General features: G+C 35.6%; 1 protein-coding gene across 1 annotated transcript; it reads right to left on the reverse strand.

The window, feature by feature from the left end:
- Window positions 1-4560: 4560 nt before the first annotated feature.
- taf1b (TATA box binding protein (Tbp)-associated factor, RNA polymerase I, B) lies at window positions 4561-20701 on the reverse strand. Its single transcript, XM_056445270.1, has 15 exons — window positions 20600-20701; window positions 20419-20517; window positions 18709-18796; window positions 18511-18608; window positions 17586-17678; window positions 14928-15021; window positions 14668-14839; window positions 11793-11892; window positions 11566-11713; window positions 11254-11431; window positions 9461-9501; window positions 9303-9384; window positions 9150-9220; window positions 8820-9054; window positions 4561-5061 (listed from the first exon to the last, which is right to left on the reverse strand). Exons 1-15 carry the CDS (start codon window positions 20615-20617, stop codon window positions 4851-4853), a joined length of 1728 nt encoding a protein of 575 aa, XP_056301245.1. The 5' UTR covers window positions 20618-20701; the 3' UTR covers window positions 4561-4850.
- Between the last annotated feature and the right edge of the window lie 561 nt (window positions 20702-21262).

The following is a 21262-nucleotide window of genomic DNA, read 5'->3' on the forward strand; positions in this document are numbered from 1 at the left end:
TGAATGAAATACATTAATTACTGTAATATAAAATGATTAAAATAAACCTAAAATCCAAATTTATCATCACATTTTCCAAAAAAAATACATCATCTAAGCTGTGTTTCTGAGAAACAGAGATTCTCCTGATGGATGTATGAGCAGTTTGAACCCAGAGACCGGAGAATCTGTGGAGGGTAGTGAGGCCGTTTTTGGGGGTTAGGCTGCAGGCCAGAGGAGACAGTTTGTGTGTCTGTGTGTGCGTAAAAGTGAGGCCAAACAGGGCATGAGAGGGCTGAGAGGAGGGTTGGGTGGCAGATGTGCTGTCCGCTGCTGAAGAAAAAAAAAACAGTTGAAACTTTGGGTCTTGATCCAATCTGTGCTGCTGTGGCGCGCCTGAACTGAATGACTTGAGCTCAGATAGGTGGGGTTCTTAAAAAGTAGGTCATCCAAAAAGGGCGGGCTTCCTTTTAACCTCTCAGATGCAACATGCTTTCCGTGTTGCGTAGCCCCAATTTTCTCTGCCCTGGCCATTAGAAAATGATTCATTATTCATAAATTACCTCCATAAATCAAAGTCTCAAAGTGATTTAATCTGTTTTTGTACTGAAATGAGACTTACTCAGCTTTTTATGTTAAAGATATAGTTCACCCTAAAAGGAAAATACTGGCATAATTTACTCACTTGTTTCAAACCTGTATGAGTTTTTTTATTCTGTTAAACACAGAAGAAGATATTTTGAAGAAAGCTGGAAATGTTCTTACTATGGAAGTCTATGGTTAAAGTTTTTCAGACTCAAAATGTCTTCTTTTGTGTTCAACAGAATAAAGAAACTAGACTTTTGGACACTTGAGGGTGAGTAAATTGTGAATACATTTACTTTTGGGTAAACTGCCCCTATGAGTTACATGAATAGAGGTAGTCACATTAGTTGAGACTGTTAGAGCAAACAGCTCATCTCCACACCCACGACTTCCACAGAGCGATGGAAACATTTCGACAATACTCACACCAGCCTGTTTTGAATATGCAACATGGTGCAAGAAGAGAGAAAGGCATGACTCTCAAAGACCAGTTACTAGAAAGCAAAACAACTGTAGCCAGGAGGGGATTTGGGTGGTTCGTAAGACCCACCCCTCACTGACAAAGGTCCAGAATATGTCCCATACATGAACTAATTTGTCCTATTTTGACTACTATGCCATCATGGTGAAAATAACCTATTGAAAAAGGCTTTAAAACCAAGCAGAATCTTCTGTTGGCTGTGGCTTCGGTGTGACTTCAGCTAATCAGTTTTGGCCAATGCTAACAAACATTTTTCATGAGTCCAACATCCAGCTGTGCAGAAAAACAGTTGGATGTAAAAGTCATCTTTCGCTACTGTATTGTTGAGAAAACAACTTTATTTTAACTTTTATTCTAAATATTGGACCTTATTCTTGAAACAAACAATTACTAATAAAAAGGTGTGAAGCACCAAAAGCAGCCCATATTAAAACTGATTTGAATACTATTTTGGCTAAAATAGTCAAAAAGTGTGGTCATGATGACCATCTACAAGCAAATTCAGAATAGTGCCAGAATAGAGAGAAAATGTCTCTAATATTCAGTATTTAAATTTCATAATTAAATAGAAAATGAGGCATAATTGTAAAAATGGTCCACTTTTTGAGAATAAAGAACCACCCCTTACACCAGGCCTGACTGTACACCAGAAAATAAGTTTTCAATCCTGGTACTGGAAACCCACTCCGGACATTTTGTGTCTCTTTTATCTGACTCAGACAAACCAGCTCATGGAGTTCTCTTCGAATGAGCTGATGAACTGAATCTGTTGTTTTTAGTAAGGGTGACATAAAATGTGAATGTGATAAAATGTAAAAGAAAAAACAACTGGAGTTCTTCATTACTATGTCCATATAAACTGTGTGCGTTATAGCCTATCACTCTTTTTTTATCACTTCAGTAAAGAATCTGAAGGTTTATGCTAACTGTAAAAGTAACAGCGCCCCAAAAACAGAGGTTTGAGAAGTGATAATCCGCCATAAAACTCTTTCTTTGAATCTTCCATGTCGAATAAACATACAGAAACAGAAGTGTCGCTCGTCAAATAATAGAAATAGATATAGAGACGTCGGTGGGGACGACAGGAAGTTCAGTAAGATAAAAAAAAACACTAAAGATAAGAAAGTCAGCTGTGTTAATCAAACAACGTGTAGACTTTTCTGTCTAGCGATTGTTTATTTGTACAAAACTGGTCAGCTAGTCAAGGTTAAACTTCGCTGGTGCGGCGCGCAATTCCCCACGAGTGTTTTCCGTTTGGCACATGTAGTGTGTGAGCAGCTCAAAAATAGCGCTGTCTGTTTGGGAGAGCCCAAATCAAACAGAAAACATGCCAGGAAAACGACCTCTCTACACGTGACAAGCGAAAACAACGCCGAAAGGCATGCTGGGTGGCTTTCTTTTACTGGGAACAAGACTTTTCTCGCAGTAAGCATGTGAACTGTAGTGTGTTTACATGCACACATATATTCAGTCAGCTCAGCTGATTTGGTTGGGAAACAGAGCCAGAGAAACACCCGTGACACCACACAGGCTCTGTCCTGGTTTCTCTCTCTGCTCAGACCCCCCCAGTTTCCTCTTTCAGAGATTTCTGAATGTTTTACCATGTTAAATTTGAGACTTTTTAAGACATATTAAGACCATTATGAATAACATTTTAGACTTTCTTTTTCGAATATCTCAGTTAGAAAAGATTTTCACTTGCCTTATGAAAAATGATTTAAAATTTAATAATACAATAAAAATAAATTTGTTTGAATATTTCTTTATAATTTTTTAATATTTCCATTCCCAAATCCTATAACCCTTATCAAGAATAGAACAAAACATAGCTGTACTTCAGTCTACAATATTAATTTAATAAGAATATAGGCCAGATCAGTATCCTCAGCAGTAAATAAACAGAGAACTTTTAAGCAAATGTCACTGTAAGGAAAGTAATCAAATGCTATTTTTATTGAGTTTTATTTGTTTTATTGAGATAAATTGTTGGTGATTGTATGGGTGCTAATGGTGAGATTGGTTAGCTATACATGAACAAAGGAAAATTAAGACCCGTTTAAAAAGATTTAAGACCTACAGCACAACATTTCTGTAGATTTAAGACTTTTTTTAAGCCTAAATTTAGCTTTTGAGATTTTAGACCCCGCGGATACCCTGCTCTTTAGTCAACAAGCTTGTACATTTCAGTCAACAAGTTTGAAAATGTTTAAAGGTAATTTTTTTGGGCTTTTCAATATGTCATTAACATCTTCATTAAAATAATTGGTCAATCAAGTATTCAAATTTGACAATTTAATCGCTCCCATTCAAAATGCAGCTTTATGACTTGAGCTGAAGAGAAATGAACGCCTTAAAAAAACTGGAATATTCTAATAAAAAAAGCTTAACCGAAATCATTTTGATAATAATAAACAGCTTCATATAGTAACTACTAAAGGTCATATATAACATACACATTAGAAACAAAAACCCACAGCATTAAACAAAAAGTTTTTTGGCAAGATTTGAAAATAAAAATTTATGGAGCTGCAAATTAATCCACAGGGCAGCATTTGTTAAAATCATCCATCTTTTTATGACCCTTATTTGTTTTATTACTTTGAAGCTGCCTTAACATTAATTTTGGACCATAAAAGGTCTATATTGCTTTAAATGGATTCATTTCTTTTTAACTGAAGAAAAAAAAAAAGATTATAGACAAATCTTTTGCTTCAGGTCCATAAAAATTATTTTAACATAAAGCATGTTTCTGAAACTTAACCCCAACATGAAGTCCATACTTTTCTTTACTGATGCAAAACAGCAAGGGGAAAAAAAAAAATAATTATATATATATATATATATATATATATATATATATATATATATATATATATATATATATATATATATATATATATATATAATGTTATGTATTTGAAGCATATAGCATGTAGTAGTCATTTAAATTCGGGGTTAAATGACTGTTCAGTGCCTAAAGTATACTCCTATCTTTACACTTCCAAAAGAGTTTATGCAAAAACGTCATTTAAATCTTTGCACAAAGAAAAAGTGATTGCACTCAGCGCCTGTATTTGCACACACACTATCAATGGCGTGTACTTCAGTTTGGAAGACTGTGTCAGTATGCTGATATACATGTAAAAAATAATTATACTATGAGCTCAAATGTGTGTTATGCTAATGTTGATGACAATGTGGCAGAAAGGTGGAATCAAAGTCCGAATTGGTTACGTGCAAGTCACAGTATGATTAAATATAGGCTACATTCTCCTACAAGAGACATTTGTTGGACTAAAAGGGGTGAAATGGCTTACATCTGTTCACTCTGATCTATTAAAGCAAATACCACAAAAAATAAATAAGATAGTTAAAAGAGTAAATAAAGTAAAAAACTGCACATACACAAAACAACTTCAGCGATTCAGCAGAATTAGTTTTGCTATGCGTATTGATCACAAACAGACAAAACATTTGAGAACTGCAGGACAAAAGAATCCATCAGCACTCAATCGTAAGGTTTATCACTCCCCCTGTTGGTTCATTTGAGGATCTACAACCAATGTAAGTTGCATTTCTTTAATCAAAACAACACCATGCATAAAAGGCAAAACAACCTTTTTATAAGGCAACAAATACTGTTAATTCGCGGTCTCACAGAACTCTGCAAGGCACAACTGAAAACGACAAGGCACTACTGTGAAAGTCTGACCAGTCTTCCTGCTGCTGAGAGAGGAAAAGGAATCTGGAAAGCTGGTATGCTGATTTCATTATGTGTCTGTGATATTCTGTCCAACAGCATGATTTACAGAATTGGACCTTTTTTCTTTTTTCGATAAGAAGTCAAGCGACTATCGAGCTGATAATTTTGCTTTAAGAAGCGTCGTTCAACGTTGAGGACCTCTTCGTAAACGTCAGACTGATGGATCCCCAGAATGTACGAGAAGAGATCAAGCACCCACACGTACATCCGAGGTAAACTGGGCTCAAATTTTGAGAAATGACTCGTACATTTACTGTGAAAAGAAAAAAAAGGACATTAAATCAATATACTAGCAGGCAAACATACAAAATAATATAGGACTTTTTTTTTTTAAAGAAATTAAGTTCAGAGTTAAATCTGAGTAATAATAAATGCATAAAAATTGAGAGATATGAAAAAGAAAAAAGTAATATGGCTTCTAATTTCATTCAGAAATTATGTAAAACAAGCTGATAGTCCTGAAATAGAACGTTTGAACCGGTTACAAATATTATAAACATGTATGTTTTATTTGACCATTCAGAACAGGGCTGTGATTTGGGCAAAAGAAACCGCAATTTTAATAATCACGATTTTATCACAGACTGAATCTGTTTACAGTGTGAATCTGAAACATCTTTCAAAAGAAAAACAATTAGATCTTTATCAAAGACCTGTAACACGTCTCTTAAACAGACTTAGATTAAAACCAAAATCACCTAGTAAAGCTGTAACAAATTTACTCTACAACAGAAGCAAAACAAATGTGTGTGAGAGAGCGTGATGTTCTGCTTGACCAAATATCAGAAGTAGTTGCGTGTGCGTTCACAGATTTGTTTTGTCATGCATTGATCATAGATCTCTGTGGTGCTGCTGTTCACTATGAAATAGGCTGTTCACCTATCGCGTCTTTTGCGTGCACAAGTCCATTTTTTCCATTGGAGGTGCGTGGATTGAGCTCACATAGGCTGCATTTACACTGCACTGTTCAAGTGACTCAATTCCGATTTTTTTTTCTCCCATGTGGCACAGATCAGATATAGCCCATGTACTGTACGTGTAAGCAGGAACAAATCACATGGATTCCGATTTACTCAAATCAGATTCACGCCTTGTTCATATGTGGAAACTTATCCGATATAAATCGGATCTGTGCCCTCGTGTCTGTAGTGTAAGCAGGTAGATCGGATTTTCACCTGTCAATGAGAGTCACGCGTCATAACTCGTAGCGAATGACGTCAAGTCTGACACTTTCATTTCAGAACAGACTTCAGCAGAGTCCCAAACCTTAAATCTCATTCACAAGGACTTAAACAGCTTTTATATTGTCATATAGCGCAGGTATTTAAGCATGTTAACAAGAGCGAGAGAGCACGATGTTCGCCACGTAACCAATATAAACCTGTTGCATACATCACGTGCATAAATCCCGCCATGGACATTACATTAAGATGCCTAAAGTTTAAAAAAGCCTATATATCAAAAGCAGACAAATGAGAACCTTTCTATCATAAACTATAGTAAAAAAAGCTGCAAACAGATTACATACAGGAATTGAGAAAAGAGCGCTCTTTAATTATCAGCTGTTAGTCAGCGCCCGCTTTTTTTCCCCTGTTCATTGCGGCTTTGCCATGTGATGTGTAAATGCAGACGATCGGACACGAGTCATTTTTAAAAGATGATGTAAGCAGGTCATCAAAAAAATCAGATACAGTCACAAAATCTGAATTCACCATCAAGATCTGCAGTGTAAATGCAGCCATATTGAGAGCGGCACACGCATGTATTCCAGGTGCACCCAGATAAAAAAAAAAACATCTCTTTTTAGACCAACTTTAAATGTAACTTTTCAGAATGTCGAACGGCGAGTCTTGTAACAAGAACTGACCTATCAGCTTCGTACTTTGTATGAAATGTACACATTTCGGTTACCTCAGACAAACACAAGACACCTGAAGACCAAGTGTTTTTTAATTCTCTCCAAAAATAAAACCCGTATCGGAACTGCAGCAATGTTTAGTTAGTTTGTCGTCTTCTGAGAAAACGGTTGATGGTCACCGAGCAACGACAAATGAGCAAAATTGCTGAAGAAAGCGACGAGCTCACACTTTCCATGAACTTTTTGACACAATGTATGACTGAATTACAAATAACCTGGTTCTGCCATAAATCAGCCTTCCTGCATCCAAAGTAACTTAATCCCATACCACAGATGACTTTGACTTTTGTGGCACTACGTCCTCCTGTGCTGAACTCATCGTCGCTGTACACGCAGGCTACTCAGTCTCCTGTTCTCGCGCTCCGTTTAGGCGCGATGCGTTATGATTAGTTTAAACACCATACTGCGAGAAAATCGTGCTGTAAGGCGATTTAGAAATCACACATGTCCAAATCACAATTTCGATACGATTTCAATTAATCGTACAGCCATAATTCAGTACAGAAAAGGAAAAATATAAAACTATCTATATGTAAAAACATCAAACTATAAAACATACAGTCAAGCGTGAAATTATTTATACCCCTGGTAAACTCTCACTTTAAGTTTTGTTCAAATGTAAATAAAAGCTGAGAAATATCTTATAACCACAATGATGTCTCTTGTACATTTTCCTAATATCTTTTGGGAGAAGCCTGTGTCATTTCCCATCAATACAACTTGCTTGTTGAATGTTCACACCTGCCTTATTTAGTTTAGTTGAATCGCACTAGAGTTCATTTTCCCTTTTAGTGTGGTTCGCTTGGGCAGGTGTGAATGTAGCAATCGCACTCGAGTGCGCACCAAAAGCGTACCGAAAAAGCGTACCAAGACTTCCTTGTAGAGGTGGTCTCAGTATGCTTTCAAACGAATGCTGGAGTGGTTTGTCTGTGGTGAGAACATGATCCGAATTAAAACAGACCCAACCACAAAAAGTACTACGCCTTTTTGGACTAATCCAGCTGCCGTAGTCCGATGCTCTGTCCTATCTTATGGGGTGTGGAGGAAAAATATTTGTTGACACCGCTTTACCAACAATTTTAAACGGAGCGAGAGAGGGAAAAACATTACCTGATGGATCGTTGGTAATATTTCTGGAAGATGACCATGTCGCAGTTTAGCTAAATTAATTCACGCCTCCTCCTGAAGTGACTTGTGATTTACCTTTGCCGTTTGCAATGCATTAAACATTGTCACACCCATAGCCGCGCTTCATTCTTGAAATGTATATTTTCTCTAAAGTGATATATACAAACTATATAGTACACTATGACCAGGGATACAATCCACCAGCGCAAACGTCCCTCCATAGTAAAAAGCGACATTTTGTGTCTGCCGGTTTGTTTACTAGCGGGAGTTCCATTGGCATTTTCCCGCACGTTAATTCTGACCAATCCAACAGCAGTTTAGGAATTTTGTTCAATAACATCTGGCCAATGAATGATGTGGATTTCATCACATGACTGCATTTTGGTTCTTTTCAACTGGTTCCGGACCAAAGCAACCAGTGTGGTGTGAAAATGACCCCAAAACAGCAGAAAAATGCTACAATGTATCATTTGTTGCCCTTGGTCCAGACCAAATGAACTGAACCCCAGATGTGAAAGCACCCTAAACGTAACTTTAAGTCAGAATTTGCCAGGGGTAAGAATAATTTCAGACTTGACCATATATTGTGACCTTTACTATGACCATTTACTATAATCATCAAGCCTTAAAGCAAATTAACAGCCAAACTGAAACTAGTAGCTTGTAGGAAATGTGCTTTACAAATACACCTCTGTCTCAAATGTTTTGCTTGGATGATGTCAATCTGTATATTTGCACTCACTACTTACTTCAACTTTTTTAAAATATATTTATTATCTGTTTTTTTCTCCTGCCTCTGTTATCCTGTTGCATTGTAGAAGCTCTCACGAAAACAAATTCCTCGTATGTGTAAACATACCTGGCAATAATGCTCTTTCTGATTCTGATTCTAAACGCATTGTATACGTTTGGATACAAGTTAAACAAAAGTGATCTCACTGAGAAAAGCATCCGTGTTTACTTACTTTTCTTGGCACATCCTCAGTTCAGGATGCCAGTATTTTTGGTTGGCCAGGCCACTGACCGCTTTTTCCTTAACAGTAGAGGTTAAATGCTGATTAAACATACTGGGTCCATCTGAACCCTCCTCTTCTCCCCAGCTGAAGCGGAAGCTGGTGTGAGAGTTTGTGGTGGACGTCGACTGTTCTGGTGCAGGATCTGCAAACTTCTGAAATCTCTGCTGCAAATGATCAGTCACACCTGGAGATGATGTAAAGGTGGAGAGAATTAGATTAGATAAAAACATACTAGAGTACCGAGGATATATTTACTGAGATGTGTTCAAATCAGCTTACGCCTCTTTTTGAGAACCAGGGACTTGCGCTTTAAATCTGTGATGAAAGGGTTAGCGAAATTCCACTGCCGCCTGAAAGAGCAGAGCAGAAGTATTTGTAGTGAATGAGCTGTCAATAAAAGTCACAAAGATTACTGGGATGCTTGTGTCTTACCGAGCTTCTTCTTGTTCTTCCTTGAGTCTGGCTTGCTCTAAGACAGGTTGTACAATGTTAAACCATCTTTCTAACCTGAAGACTGAAAAGCACGCGAGAACATGTTATCGTTACCAATAATGATATGCAAAAATCAATATCTAGTGAAATGGTTTTACCATTATTCTTCTTCTTCTTGGCTGCTTCATTAGATAATTTCCTTGAGACAATAATGAAAAAAGTAAACATTTAGCAAACGCTAAAAACCACATTTCTGAAATCCTAAATTATTGTAACATTTAAATTTCTTTATTTGCCTTAAAAATGAATTTTCTTAAAAAAATAAAAACCTGCCAGAGTAACTCAGACTTTTATTATCTTTAAATAATTAAAAAACAAATAGCTTTAACACTTAATGGCATAACAAAATAACTGATACAAAATTAATTTAAAGGGATAGTACACCCCAAAATTAAAACGAAATCACCCTTTATTCTACCTCAACAATTTATGCGTTTCTTTTTTCCACTGATTACAAAAAAAGCTAGTTTGAAAAATGTTGGATAGCAGTAACCATTGAATTCCACGAAGGGAAAAAGACTATGAACGTCAATGGGTCCCAGTTTTTGTTTTATTATTATTTTTCTGAATCACTATTCTGATCATTAGAAAAAAGAAACTCAAATGCATTTCAAACAAGTGGAGGGTCAGTAAATGACAGAATTGTTTTTTGGTCAACTATACCTTTAATGAGTTCCTTTCAAAATGCAATTTACCCCAAATTTGATCGATACTATAGACATCAGTGTTTTGTTTACATCTGAACTTTATATTTTTATCTCAGAACTACTGTGATCATTTGACTTTTGTAACCCTGAAATAGCAAAACTCAATGGCTCAAACTAACAGTTTTAATTCAAACTACTCTAAAGCGTAATCATTAGCTATGTTTCCATCCACCTATTTTTCTGCACATTTTGGAGATTTTAATAATAAAAAACGGTTGATGGAAATGTTAAGATGTGCATACATTTTGAAAATGCGGATTAAAAAAAACATCCACATAAATGAGAAGGATAATTTATTATTCGATAAGAAAAGACGTGCATAAACTATGAAGAAAACTATTTTACCGAACAAATTCCAGTATGCGCATTAAAAAAGTCATGTGATTTTGTTAGAAGAGATTATGTGATGATAAAAATTTGTGTGAATGGACAAACCAGCAGGCTGAGCACATTGTAAAACATCTGAAATGTTGTTTTGGTCATTCTAAAACGCTTAACCTTTTCAGTATTTGTGTTATTATATTATTAATTACCTCCACAGGGTTTTTGCAGGTTTCATCAAGTCAAAGTCAAGTCTTTTTAAGACCCTTTTAAGACCATTATGAATGAAATTTTAGACTTATACAGCGCTAAACACTAAGGATTATTTCTAATGGCCCGGTTGGGCCAATGGATTTTTTTTACTTGCCTCAAAAAATAAAAATAAAATGTAATTATTTCTTAGTGACATACTTTAATGTGTCAAAACAAAAAAACGAGTTGTATACACTATTTTCAACATAATACCTTTCTTTCTTTTTTTAATGACAAGGTTAACATTGTTAAATGTATATTTATTGTGAAGGCAATTACATAAATAATCAAAAATCTATATATTTGGCTTTTGGTCCAAATTGATTGAGTATAACCTCTATTGAACCTAATACATTTTTGTTATAAAACCTTAAGTTTCATGCTTATTTATAAATATTATGTCTAGTCTACTCCCCCTTACTTCTGTAAACAGTTTTTTTATTAATGGAAGATAGCGTAAAGCGATATATTGCTCTTTTATTATCAAGAGGAATTGTTTTTTTTTTAATTTGCATCTTTATATGGAAACATAGTTAGTGTCGTGTGGGAATAAGACTGCTTTGAATCCAAATGAATTGTGGAGCTTTACAGAAAATGAAAAAGTGACAAACCATTCCACATGATCATCCAACTTGAAAAGGAGCTTCATGGCCACAATAATGACAGCTACTGCCTGAATATCATAACTCAAGAGATGAGGCTTCCTATTAGTGGGGTCAAAGGTCAGAAAGGACTCGCTATCCATACCAGCCCCAGTTATAACCTTCTGGACCCAAACATGAAGAGCATCTAAAATGGACATACAGAGTCAGGAGTGTATCAAACACACATAAAAAGAGGATTACATGGGTTGGATAGATTTGTTTGAAATCCACTTTCATAATTTAACACAACCTCTCCACTACAGTGAAAAAAAAACCCACCTGGAAGGTTAGCCTCTAGCAGATAGCGGACAGTGAGTGGAACTGGGTGGAAAAGGCAATCCTGAGAAATTGTTGGGAAGGACGGCAACTTCATGATCTTTGCCAGAATCAAAGCTTCTTTTCTGATGAACGAATATGATGGAAAGTACTAAAGAAGAGAAGTTGGAATAGAATGAAACACAATGATTCATGAGTGATAAAGTGCAAACTGGTTATATGTGCCTCACCAGAACCCGAAAGATTTGGACATCTTTCCCGAACATTCTCATCTCTGCTGGAAATGTTTCGTGAAGGTGCAAGTAAGGAATATGGCCTTCTGCGACCATCCTGCAAGAGACAGATGACTGCAGATGTCTGACTTGTTATTTAATATTCATTAAATATGCACAGGCATTAGGTCATTACTGATAATACATCTAACATGTTTGTGCAATGAAACGTGAAATGTGTCACTATTGTTTATGATTTAGAATTTTTGTTGTTATTTTGTAAATGGTTTGATTTTTGTTGAATGAATTAAGTTATTGTTGGGGACTTTAATTATGACACCAAGATTACAGAGCCTACTGGATATATGGCACGTGTAGTAATGGACATGAAGCAAAGCACGCCGGGCATGGAACGCTAGTTGAAACATGGCAAAAAGGCACGGGTAAACGGCTGATTCACAAATCCCCATTTATGAGTTTTAGCTCCTGGTTTAAGGGGAAAATAAGGTCATTTGATTTATTTAATTTCTTTAAGATTACTGTTTGATTTTTGATGTTGGCTTAGTGTTTCATTTTTCAGGATTCATTTGTGTTTGTTTTCTTTTTATTTCTTACGCTGATTAATGATGCAATGTTGTGTAATGGTTCTATGGAATGGGATCAATAAATGAATCGTGAACCATCAGTGAAAGACTTAATCATCTTTTAACCAGGATGCAAAAAAAACTGTGATTGCAAATAAATAAATAAAACATCACTGGGTCTGGTTATGTTTTTAAAGGGTCATAATGTCATTTTTGTATTGCTCCAAAGTCCGAAGGTAGTAATTAAATTCAATAGTGAAGCATGCACTGCGCTTCTGCGTTGGTAGATATTGGTGCGTTAATCTTATAAACACAATAACTCAAAAGGTCATGAAGCACATTCATTGAGTAATTGTGTTATATTTTTTACTTCATAATCTTCTGTAAATATATTTTGGGTGGTTATATTTCCTGAATAATGTAAAATAAAAAAATAACTAATTACTCAATGAATGAGGATCATGACCTTTTAAGGTACTCATATAATAACTTTAACTGTTAAAAGCTTAGTTAGTTAATTAGGTTATGTTCACGCTGCAGGCAAATGTGGCCTGAATCTGATTGTACCTACATGTGATTTGTTTTTGTCATGGCGGTGTGATCAGCCCAAACCACATAGAAATCGGATCTTTTTAATTCAGATTTGTGCCACTTTCATATGTAGTACTAAATCAGACACAGACGTGATGTTTTGCAATGCGAACGCAGTGTGAACGGTTATTTCAGATTTTATGTGACTTTTACATAATCTTTGCGCGACAGGTGTCATCATTCTGTGCTGCAAACATCATCTACTCCTCGGCAGCATATTAGAATGGCACACAGGGCAATTACTTTACCACAGAATGTTGGTTGTTCGTTTTGAAAAAGATTTTGAAGGCAAAACTGGTGCTTGTTCACCAATCTGGTTAACGATTGGGGTACGGGTTGATCGCGAAGCTGAAGAGCGTCTGTGGGTGTTAGGGATCCATGCGCAAAGGATTTATTTCAGTGGGCACTTTCATTTTAAGGGGGAACTTTCTCTCAGAGAGAAAAAAAGGGCAGGTACTCAAGCACCCAAAGCCTTCAGAGTTCAGTCTGCGGCTGCCCAATAACCCTCAGTGAAACGCGCACCGCGGTTGTCATAAACCACAAATTATCAGTGTTTTCTATCACAAGTGACTTATTTTAGATTTCAAATGCTGGAATAAAGCTGAAAATTTGACAGTTCAGAGTCACCGTACAAGCAAACTGCAAAATACAAAATGCTGTCATTTGAGCCTTTAACTTTATGACAAACACAGTGTATAATATAAGACAGAATGTGGCGGACAGTTGTGAATCCCTAAATGCTGGATTCAGTGACTTATTATAATGTCTATAGGTACCGCCAGTCTCTGTTCAGGATTTGTTTTTGTTTGTGAAAGTGTGTAGTATCACAAGTGTGAAGTATCACAAGCAATGAATTAAAATTCCACTGATTTCCTGAAATAAACTTTGCATTTGGGAATAATCGTAGCGCAACTCTTTGTTAAGGAGGAGAACTCTCCTTCCTCTCTATGTAGGCTAGTATTGGATGAACACAATATGTAGCCTGAAATGTTTTGCTTTGGCATCACGGTGGCGCAGTGGGTAGCACAATCGTCTGACAGCATAAAGGTCGCTGGTTCGAGCTAAGCTGAAAAGAAAATGAATGAATGAATGCTTTGCATTTTTTTGTGATGGATTAATAAATACGTATCAGACTCAGTGTGCAAGGTTTGTGTAAGTGACAAACTTTTCACATCTGAATACAAAAAACGCATACGGTCATTTCAGACTTCAGTGTGCAAAGACCTTAACAGTCAATTCCTTGTAAAATGAGTCATTCTGGGTCTCTAAAAACACTGAATTGCAAGCAAATCACGATTAACAGAACAGTCTTCACTCTGTAACATGCAGCACTTGTATTAAATCTCAGATATTGTGTTTATAAATGTATAATATTAACACTCAATTCCCAATGAGTAAAATCGAGCACCATCCTGTGTGCTTTATCACTCAAACACGCTTCATTGAGCATGTACACATGCACATCACCTATATGCTATACAACTGCAGGTTAACTATGTTTATATATACTAACTTAACTGTTAAAAACAATTAGTTACTAGTTAATTAGAGTTATTAGTGACTAATAAAGTTGTGGCGAATTTGATTGTAATGCATTAATGCGAGACCTTTTGTAAAGCTGATTTGATTCGTTAAACAAATAAACTTGAATTGAATAAAAAATGTGGCATTATAAAACAATTAAGTCACAAAATGAAATGTTTGCGCATCCTCCAAACCTCAGTAAGTCAGTCAGAGTGATGGCTTCTCGAACCCACAGCAGAGCCAAATAGCACATGGCCAGTGTGCGTGGCATGGACATAAGATTGGATACTTTTTTTCTCCTCCCACTTTGGGATGAAGAATGTAGGGACTCCGAACTTACAGCGGATCTTCCATCAACAGATAAACCTGTGGCAGAAAAAGTAAATGAAGATCAAGCAACACTTTAAATAAGGTGAAAATGTGCTATCTGCCAGAAAGTGATTCACATTCGTACCTGAGGCAGACATCTCTGTGTCTGAAGAAGCCTCACTGTAGCATGACTGCTGGCTCTGGGTGTCAGACTCTGAGCCACTCTGGGACTTCATGAACTACAAGAAAGCAGAATAAATATTCATTCATTCATTCATTTTCTTTTCGGCTTAGTAGCTTTATAAATCAGGGGTTGTCAACAGCTGAATGAACCTCCAACTTATCCAGCATATGTTTTACGCAGCGGATGCCCTTCCAGCCACAACCCAACACTGGGAAACACCCATACACACTCTTGCATTCACACACATACACTACGGCCAATTTAGCTTATTCAATTCACCTGTGGCGCATGTGTTTGGACTGTGGGGGAAACCGGAGCTCATGATTATTGACAAAAACATATTTTCTATATAAACATAAAAAAAGCTTAAGTTCAACAACTTTATTAATCCCATCAGAGGTAATTAAATTAAAATTTTAAAACGGGCAAAGGTGAATTTACATCTGTTAAAAGAGCATTTGATGCTTCTATACCTTCTTCCAGAGGGCAACAGAACAAAAAGGCTTCAGAGGATAAGAATATCTCCTATCACACTTTGAGTTTTCCTTTGCTGTTCATGTAACTCTATGCTAGACTCTGCAGAGGCAAACCAATAATCTTGAAGCAAGTCTTGAGCAAGTAAATAGACTTCTAACTTTGCTTAATTTGAAAAAAATGTAAACGAGGCATATTTAACTACATAGATGATCTTTGATATGAAGTTCTTCATTCTTCATCATTTTTACATTTATTTGTTTGAGATGCATTTGGGTGCTTTTAGCTTCAGTGTCTGTTCAAACTATTATTTCATTTATTTTCTATAACTAATAGGTGCGAACAAGATTTACTGTAAGCTGTGCAAACACTTAACTTTGCTCAGAACATTGAACCTGGTGCCTCATTTATCAATGCTGCGCTCAACTTTGCGCTCATTTCACATTAATTCGGACATACATTTACATTTAGTCATTTAGCAGACGCTTTTATCCAAAGCGACTTACAAATGAGGACAAGGAAGCAATTTACACAACTATAAGAGCAGCAGTGAACAAGTGCTATAGACAAGTTTCAGGTGTGTAAAGTCTAAGAAGCTAAGCATTAGTAAAGTTTTTTTATTTTTTGTGAGAGAGTACAGTTAGTGGTATAGCCAGAGAGGCAGTTAAGATTAGGAAGGAAAGTGGAGACTAAACAGTTGAGTTTTTAGTCGTTTCTTGAAGACAGCAAGTGACTCTGCTGTTCTGATGTAGTTAGGGAGTTTATTCCACCAACTGGGCAGATTGAATGTGAGAGTTCGGGAAAGTGATTTCTTCCCTCTTCGGGATGGAACAATGAGGCGACGTTCATTCACAGAACGCAAGTTTCTGGAGGGTACATACATCTGCAGAAGTGAGAGCAGATACGAAGGAGCAAAGAAAGAGGTCGCTTTGTAAGCAAACATCAGAGCTTTGAAATTGATGCGAGCAGCAACTAGCAGCCAGTGCAAACGGGTGAGTAGCGGAGTGACATGTGCTCTTTTGGGTTCATCAAAGACCACTCGTGCTGCTGCGTTCTGAAGCAGCTGAAGAGGTTTGATAGAATTAGCTGGAAGCCCGGCTAGTAGAGCGTTGCAATAATCCAGTTTGGAGAGAACAAGAGCTTGAACAATAAGTTGAGCTGCATGTTCAGATATGAAGGGTCGGACCTTTCTGATGTTATAGAGTGCGAATCTGCAAGATCGAGCAGTTCTAGAAATGTGTTTAGAGAAGTTTAGTTGGTCATTAATCGTTACTCCAAGACTTTTTACCATTTTGGATGCAGTAATGGTTGCCCCATCCATCTGGATTGAAAAGTTATGGTGTAGAGTCGGGTTGGCAGAAACTTCAAGCATTTCCGTTTTCGTGAGGTTAAGCTGAAGATGATGATCTTTCATCCAGTGTGAAATGTCTGACAGGCAGGCTGAAATGCGAGCTGGAACCGAGGGATCATCAGGGTGAAAAGAGAGGTATAGCTGGGTATCGAAGAGATACAAAGAGAATCTGCGTGGAATATGATTCCACGTACGCAATGTTTCATACATCTGAATTTTTTACTGCGTACGCACATTTACAGCTTTGTCCGTACGCAATGTTTTAGTATGAATTCAACGCAAGTCTTCGTACATGAGGCCCCTGGTCTGTGAACTCTCTTAAACTAGAATTACTAAAGCTGAAACTAAAAGTTTTAAAACTAAAGAGAAATGTGTTCAAAAAACTACACTAAAACTAACAAAAACAGTAAATGAAACTACAATTAAAAAACTACAATTGAACTGAAATGAACAGAATAATTTTTTTTTAAAATAGCATCAACATGAAAACTGGTCAACACTGGATGTATTTTGTAAACTCTGTTTAACTAGAATTACTAAAACTTAAAGCATTAAAACTAAAGAGAAATGTGTTCACAAAACTACACTAAAACTGACAAAAACAGTAAATTAATCAAACTACAATGAAACTGAAGTTAACAGAAAATGTTAACATGAAAACTACTATTAAAAAGCAAAACGATGACTTGACAATGACTTTTGATTATTATTTGCTATTTTTATTTAATATTGTCAACATCTAATCCATTGGTCTTCAAAACAATTTAAATTTTAAAATTCAACACAAAACGTACCACTTTAAAACTCGCAGTGGACACTGGATTTTCGGTAAAAGCTTGCCTTGTGTTCTGCAGGTACCTCTTCCAGAAATTCCACAGAACTTCTGTCTGTCAAAACAAAGCATGACATTGCATTAGGAGTAGGCTTGGCTAACATTTGAATTTGATCAATTCCCATTCCAATTACACTTATCAACTTTGATTCTCCTAACAATTGCCAGTTTCGATGTAAAACATTTAGGCTTTGTTCACACCGGTATTAAAGAGGTTTTGTTGACGATCTGATCACAAATGGACAAAAGAGACTACATGACAGTTCACAGCTCACTTTAAATACATTTCTTTTGTCCACTTTCAACCAAATTTCTGATGAAGGCGTGTCTATAGGCAGGGTTTGCCTTTCTCTGATCATTTAATCTAATACTGTAAAAGCTGATGCAATTTTATTTACAGATCAGTTAAACACGCTTTATGAACAGGCTACTTTATGCATCAACTAATGAAATTATAGATAATGGATTTCTTTTATATCTATTAAGCCTACACACTTTCTGTTTTAGTTTTACATGTATATTTGTTTGGATTTTTAAAAATTAATTTAACAAATATTTTAGCACATTGGAAATAATTAAACTAAGTGTCTGATTAAAAACATCAGGAAATCAGGAATTATTTTTTACTTTATTTATTTGAATTTCTGACTCTGGCTCACAAACTGGTCATTTTTGGGTACAAACTGTAAAATATCCCTACAACTCACACTGTTTATACATTATACTTTATACTTGTACCTACAAAAACAGCTCTACAACAAAGTAAAACTAATTATACAGAAAATTACATAACTATATAAGAGATTATTGCACCAAATAAAAAATCTGGCAATATAAGAGTACAGTGCAAACTACTTAACTTGATTCAGTAAACTAAGAGCACTAACCTCAAACTTCATACAAACACCTAGACTGACCAAAGCCTTGGCCTGGTGCTTGAGGATGAACTGAAATCCCTCACAGACCATCCACTCCCTTTCGGCATCTGAAAACAGACATTAGAGATCATGTTAAATTTTTATTTTAAGCAAAATTTCTTGTTTGAAATGATCAAGTATAAAAATGATAAGTAAAGCTGGACTGACCATCTTTTTTCTTCTTGGGTTTCCTGATCATTGAGATCCTGCCTTGCTTATGATGAAGGCTGGTAACATCCTCTACCTCCCTTATTTTCTAGAAGATGTTAAAACAAGCAACAAGCTTTAGGTGTGTAAAGCTTATAATTAAAACATTGTGCCAATAAGGTGGGACACTGTAGACAAAAACAGTTCCTGTCAATTTTGAGTTTTCATAAAGTGTTTCTTTTATAGCACTATAAATTTGTGCCTGCACATTTCTGTTATATTACATGTTGTTTTTTTTTCAAAAATGTGTTTTGTTCTCTTGAAATGAGCCATAAATCTTCTTCAGCAAGTCTTACACCAAACGTTTTTGTTTGGTTTTTCAATTTAAATGTGCAGTAGGTGATCTGCCAAAATGCTATCTGTTAGCATATCTTAGAAAACACCTGCCGTCCAAAGCCACGCCTCCTGAAATCACGACAGCGCACCTTAAAGATGACAGCAGACAATAAACTAGATTGTGTCATTCGCTAGTTAGTATTTTATAAATCAACAATTCCGAATGACATTCTGTATTATATCTAGCACGTTTTCAGTTGTGAAGCAAGCAAAACTTGTCATAATGTGCAATATTTCATGCATGCAAGGATCGCTGGTCTCATGTACTTTGTCCTAAAGCGACTGCTGTATGCTTAGTCTGCAACGTGAAGGAATTACACTTATTACTAAGCCATACTTGCATGCTATTTCAGACCGAATATTCAAAGTAGCATGGTAAACGATACAGGGAGCAAGTCACAGGTTGTCATTGTTCAAAAATGAACAATGTCAATATAAAACCAACTTCACCTCAGCAAAGCAGGCTAGGCAGAATAGCGCTATTTATTTATGTTTTGTTGTTAAACTAAATAAAATCGACATTATTGATGCTGTAAAAAGTACCTTATGAAATTGAAATTTGTCACATCAATCGTTCGCCAGAAGATTTCAGTAGCTGAACAACACTTCTGTGCATACAACCCATTCGTAACAACAAAATCTGCATAAGCTCTGCGTGACTAAAATACTTTAAGGACATCACATTCAATCAGCACAACAAAACATGTTTCTGAGTACAATCACCTTCTGCATCTTTAATTAATATTTAAATATTTTTAGTTTTTACCTCATTATGTACATTTTATTTTACAAAAAATGTTTTTTTTGTTTTTGTTTTTTTTAATGTCAGTTTTAATACAAATACATTCCCAAAACATTTTAAACTTACTCCATTTAATGTTTAGATTATTGTACTGGAAGTGTATGCAAATTGACACTATTAATAATAAAAAAAAAATCATGCAACCATGCAAATGCAAACATAAAATTGTAGAAAACTACTGTACAACTAAAAATTCAATGCAATTCCTGAATCAATCAAGCTGGGAGGTATGATGATAATCAGAATTTATCTACCCAACTCCAGCTTTAATTAGCTCTAGTTTAATGAAGTATCTTTTTAAATTACTTGTCCAATCATTAAATGAAACGTTGATATCATTGATAAAGTCAGCAGCATATTGAAAATCAGCAGAAAATCATCATACATACGACAACTTCATACATGTCCATGCATTTAAACAAGCGCATAGGAATTGGAAGAATTATATATATTTTTATAAAAATGTGATTTCTGTCTATGTATCAATATATCTTATATTAAAATATCATATATTAAAATATCTATTAACCCACCTCGATGACATTGTGGCAGCTCTTACAGAAGAACTGACCCTCGTCTGACACTCCCCAGTCCACAGCAGCGCACTGTCCGCATGGCTCACTATATCCACCCTGGAGCAAAAGTACCGCAGCTTACAGAACATAACGAATTTCCACATACAGACTGACTAAAATACACACTAGAGATACTTACAGTAATTTGTTCGTCCATGCTGTAAACGTGAGCTGAACTGTCCGAAACATGAGACTGTTTTTATTTTCTGTTTTCAGAGTGAGCATTCATGCTTTCAACATGGCCGACAATAAGTTTTTCATAATAAAAGTCACTCGTTTGTACAGCGTAAAAGTCCCTGGCCCACTGATCTAGTCTAGAACCCTTTGGTAGACCTATTTCATTGGACCATATTGCGTAATATGTTATGTGCATATAAATTACAATTTTAATGTTTATTATTTTTTCATCGTTTGCAGTATAATTCATATATTTACACGTAGGTCTAATTTTAAACAACTATTTTATAAATGAAATGTAAGTATATTGTGTAAATATATGTAAATTAAATTAATAATAATAATAATAATAAAGCAACAAAATCCATACTTTAAAATTAGATAACAAGGCATAGCCCCCAATTTGCACATTGCCACATTGTAGGAATAAGTAAATTATATTATGCCATATTATTATTTGATTTATTTGCTCCATATTGTGTTGTTAATCATTTATATTGTTTGTGATGCAAGTAAGTTATTTTTAGGCTTGATAAATAAGTAATAACAATAATAATAATGAAGTATTAACTCTGTGATAAGTGTCATCATATGAAATAATTATATACCTTATATATCTTTTTAC

This window comes from Danio aesculapii, chromosome 20 (genome assembly GCF_903798145.1).
Source record: "Danio aesculapii chromosome 20, fDanAes4.1, whole genome shotgun sequence".
Taxonomy (NCBI): domain Eukaryota; kingdom Metazoa; phylum Chordata; class Actinopteri; order Cypriniformes; family Danionidae; genus Danio; species Danio aesculapii.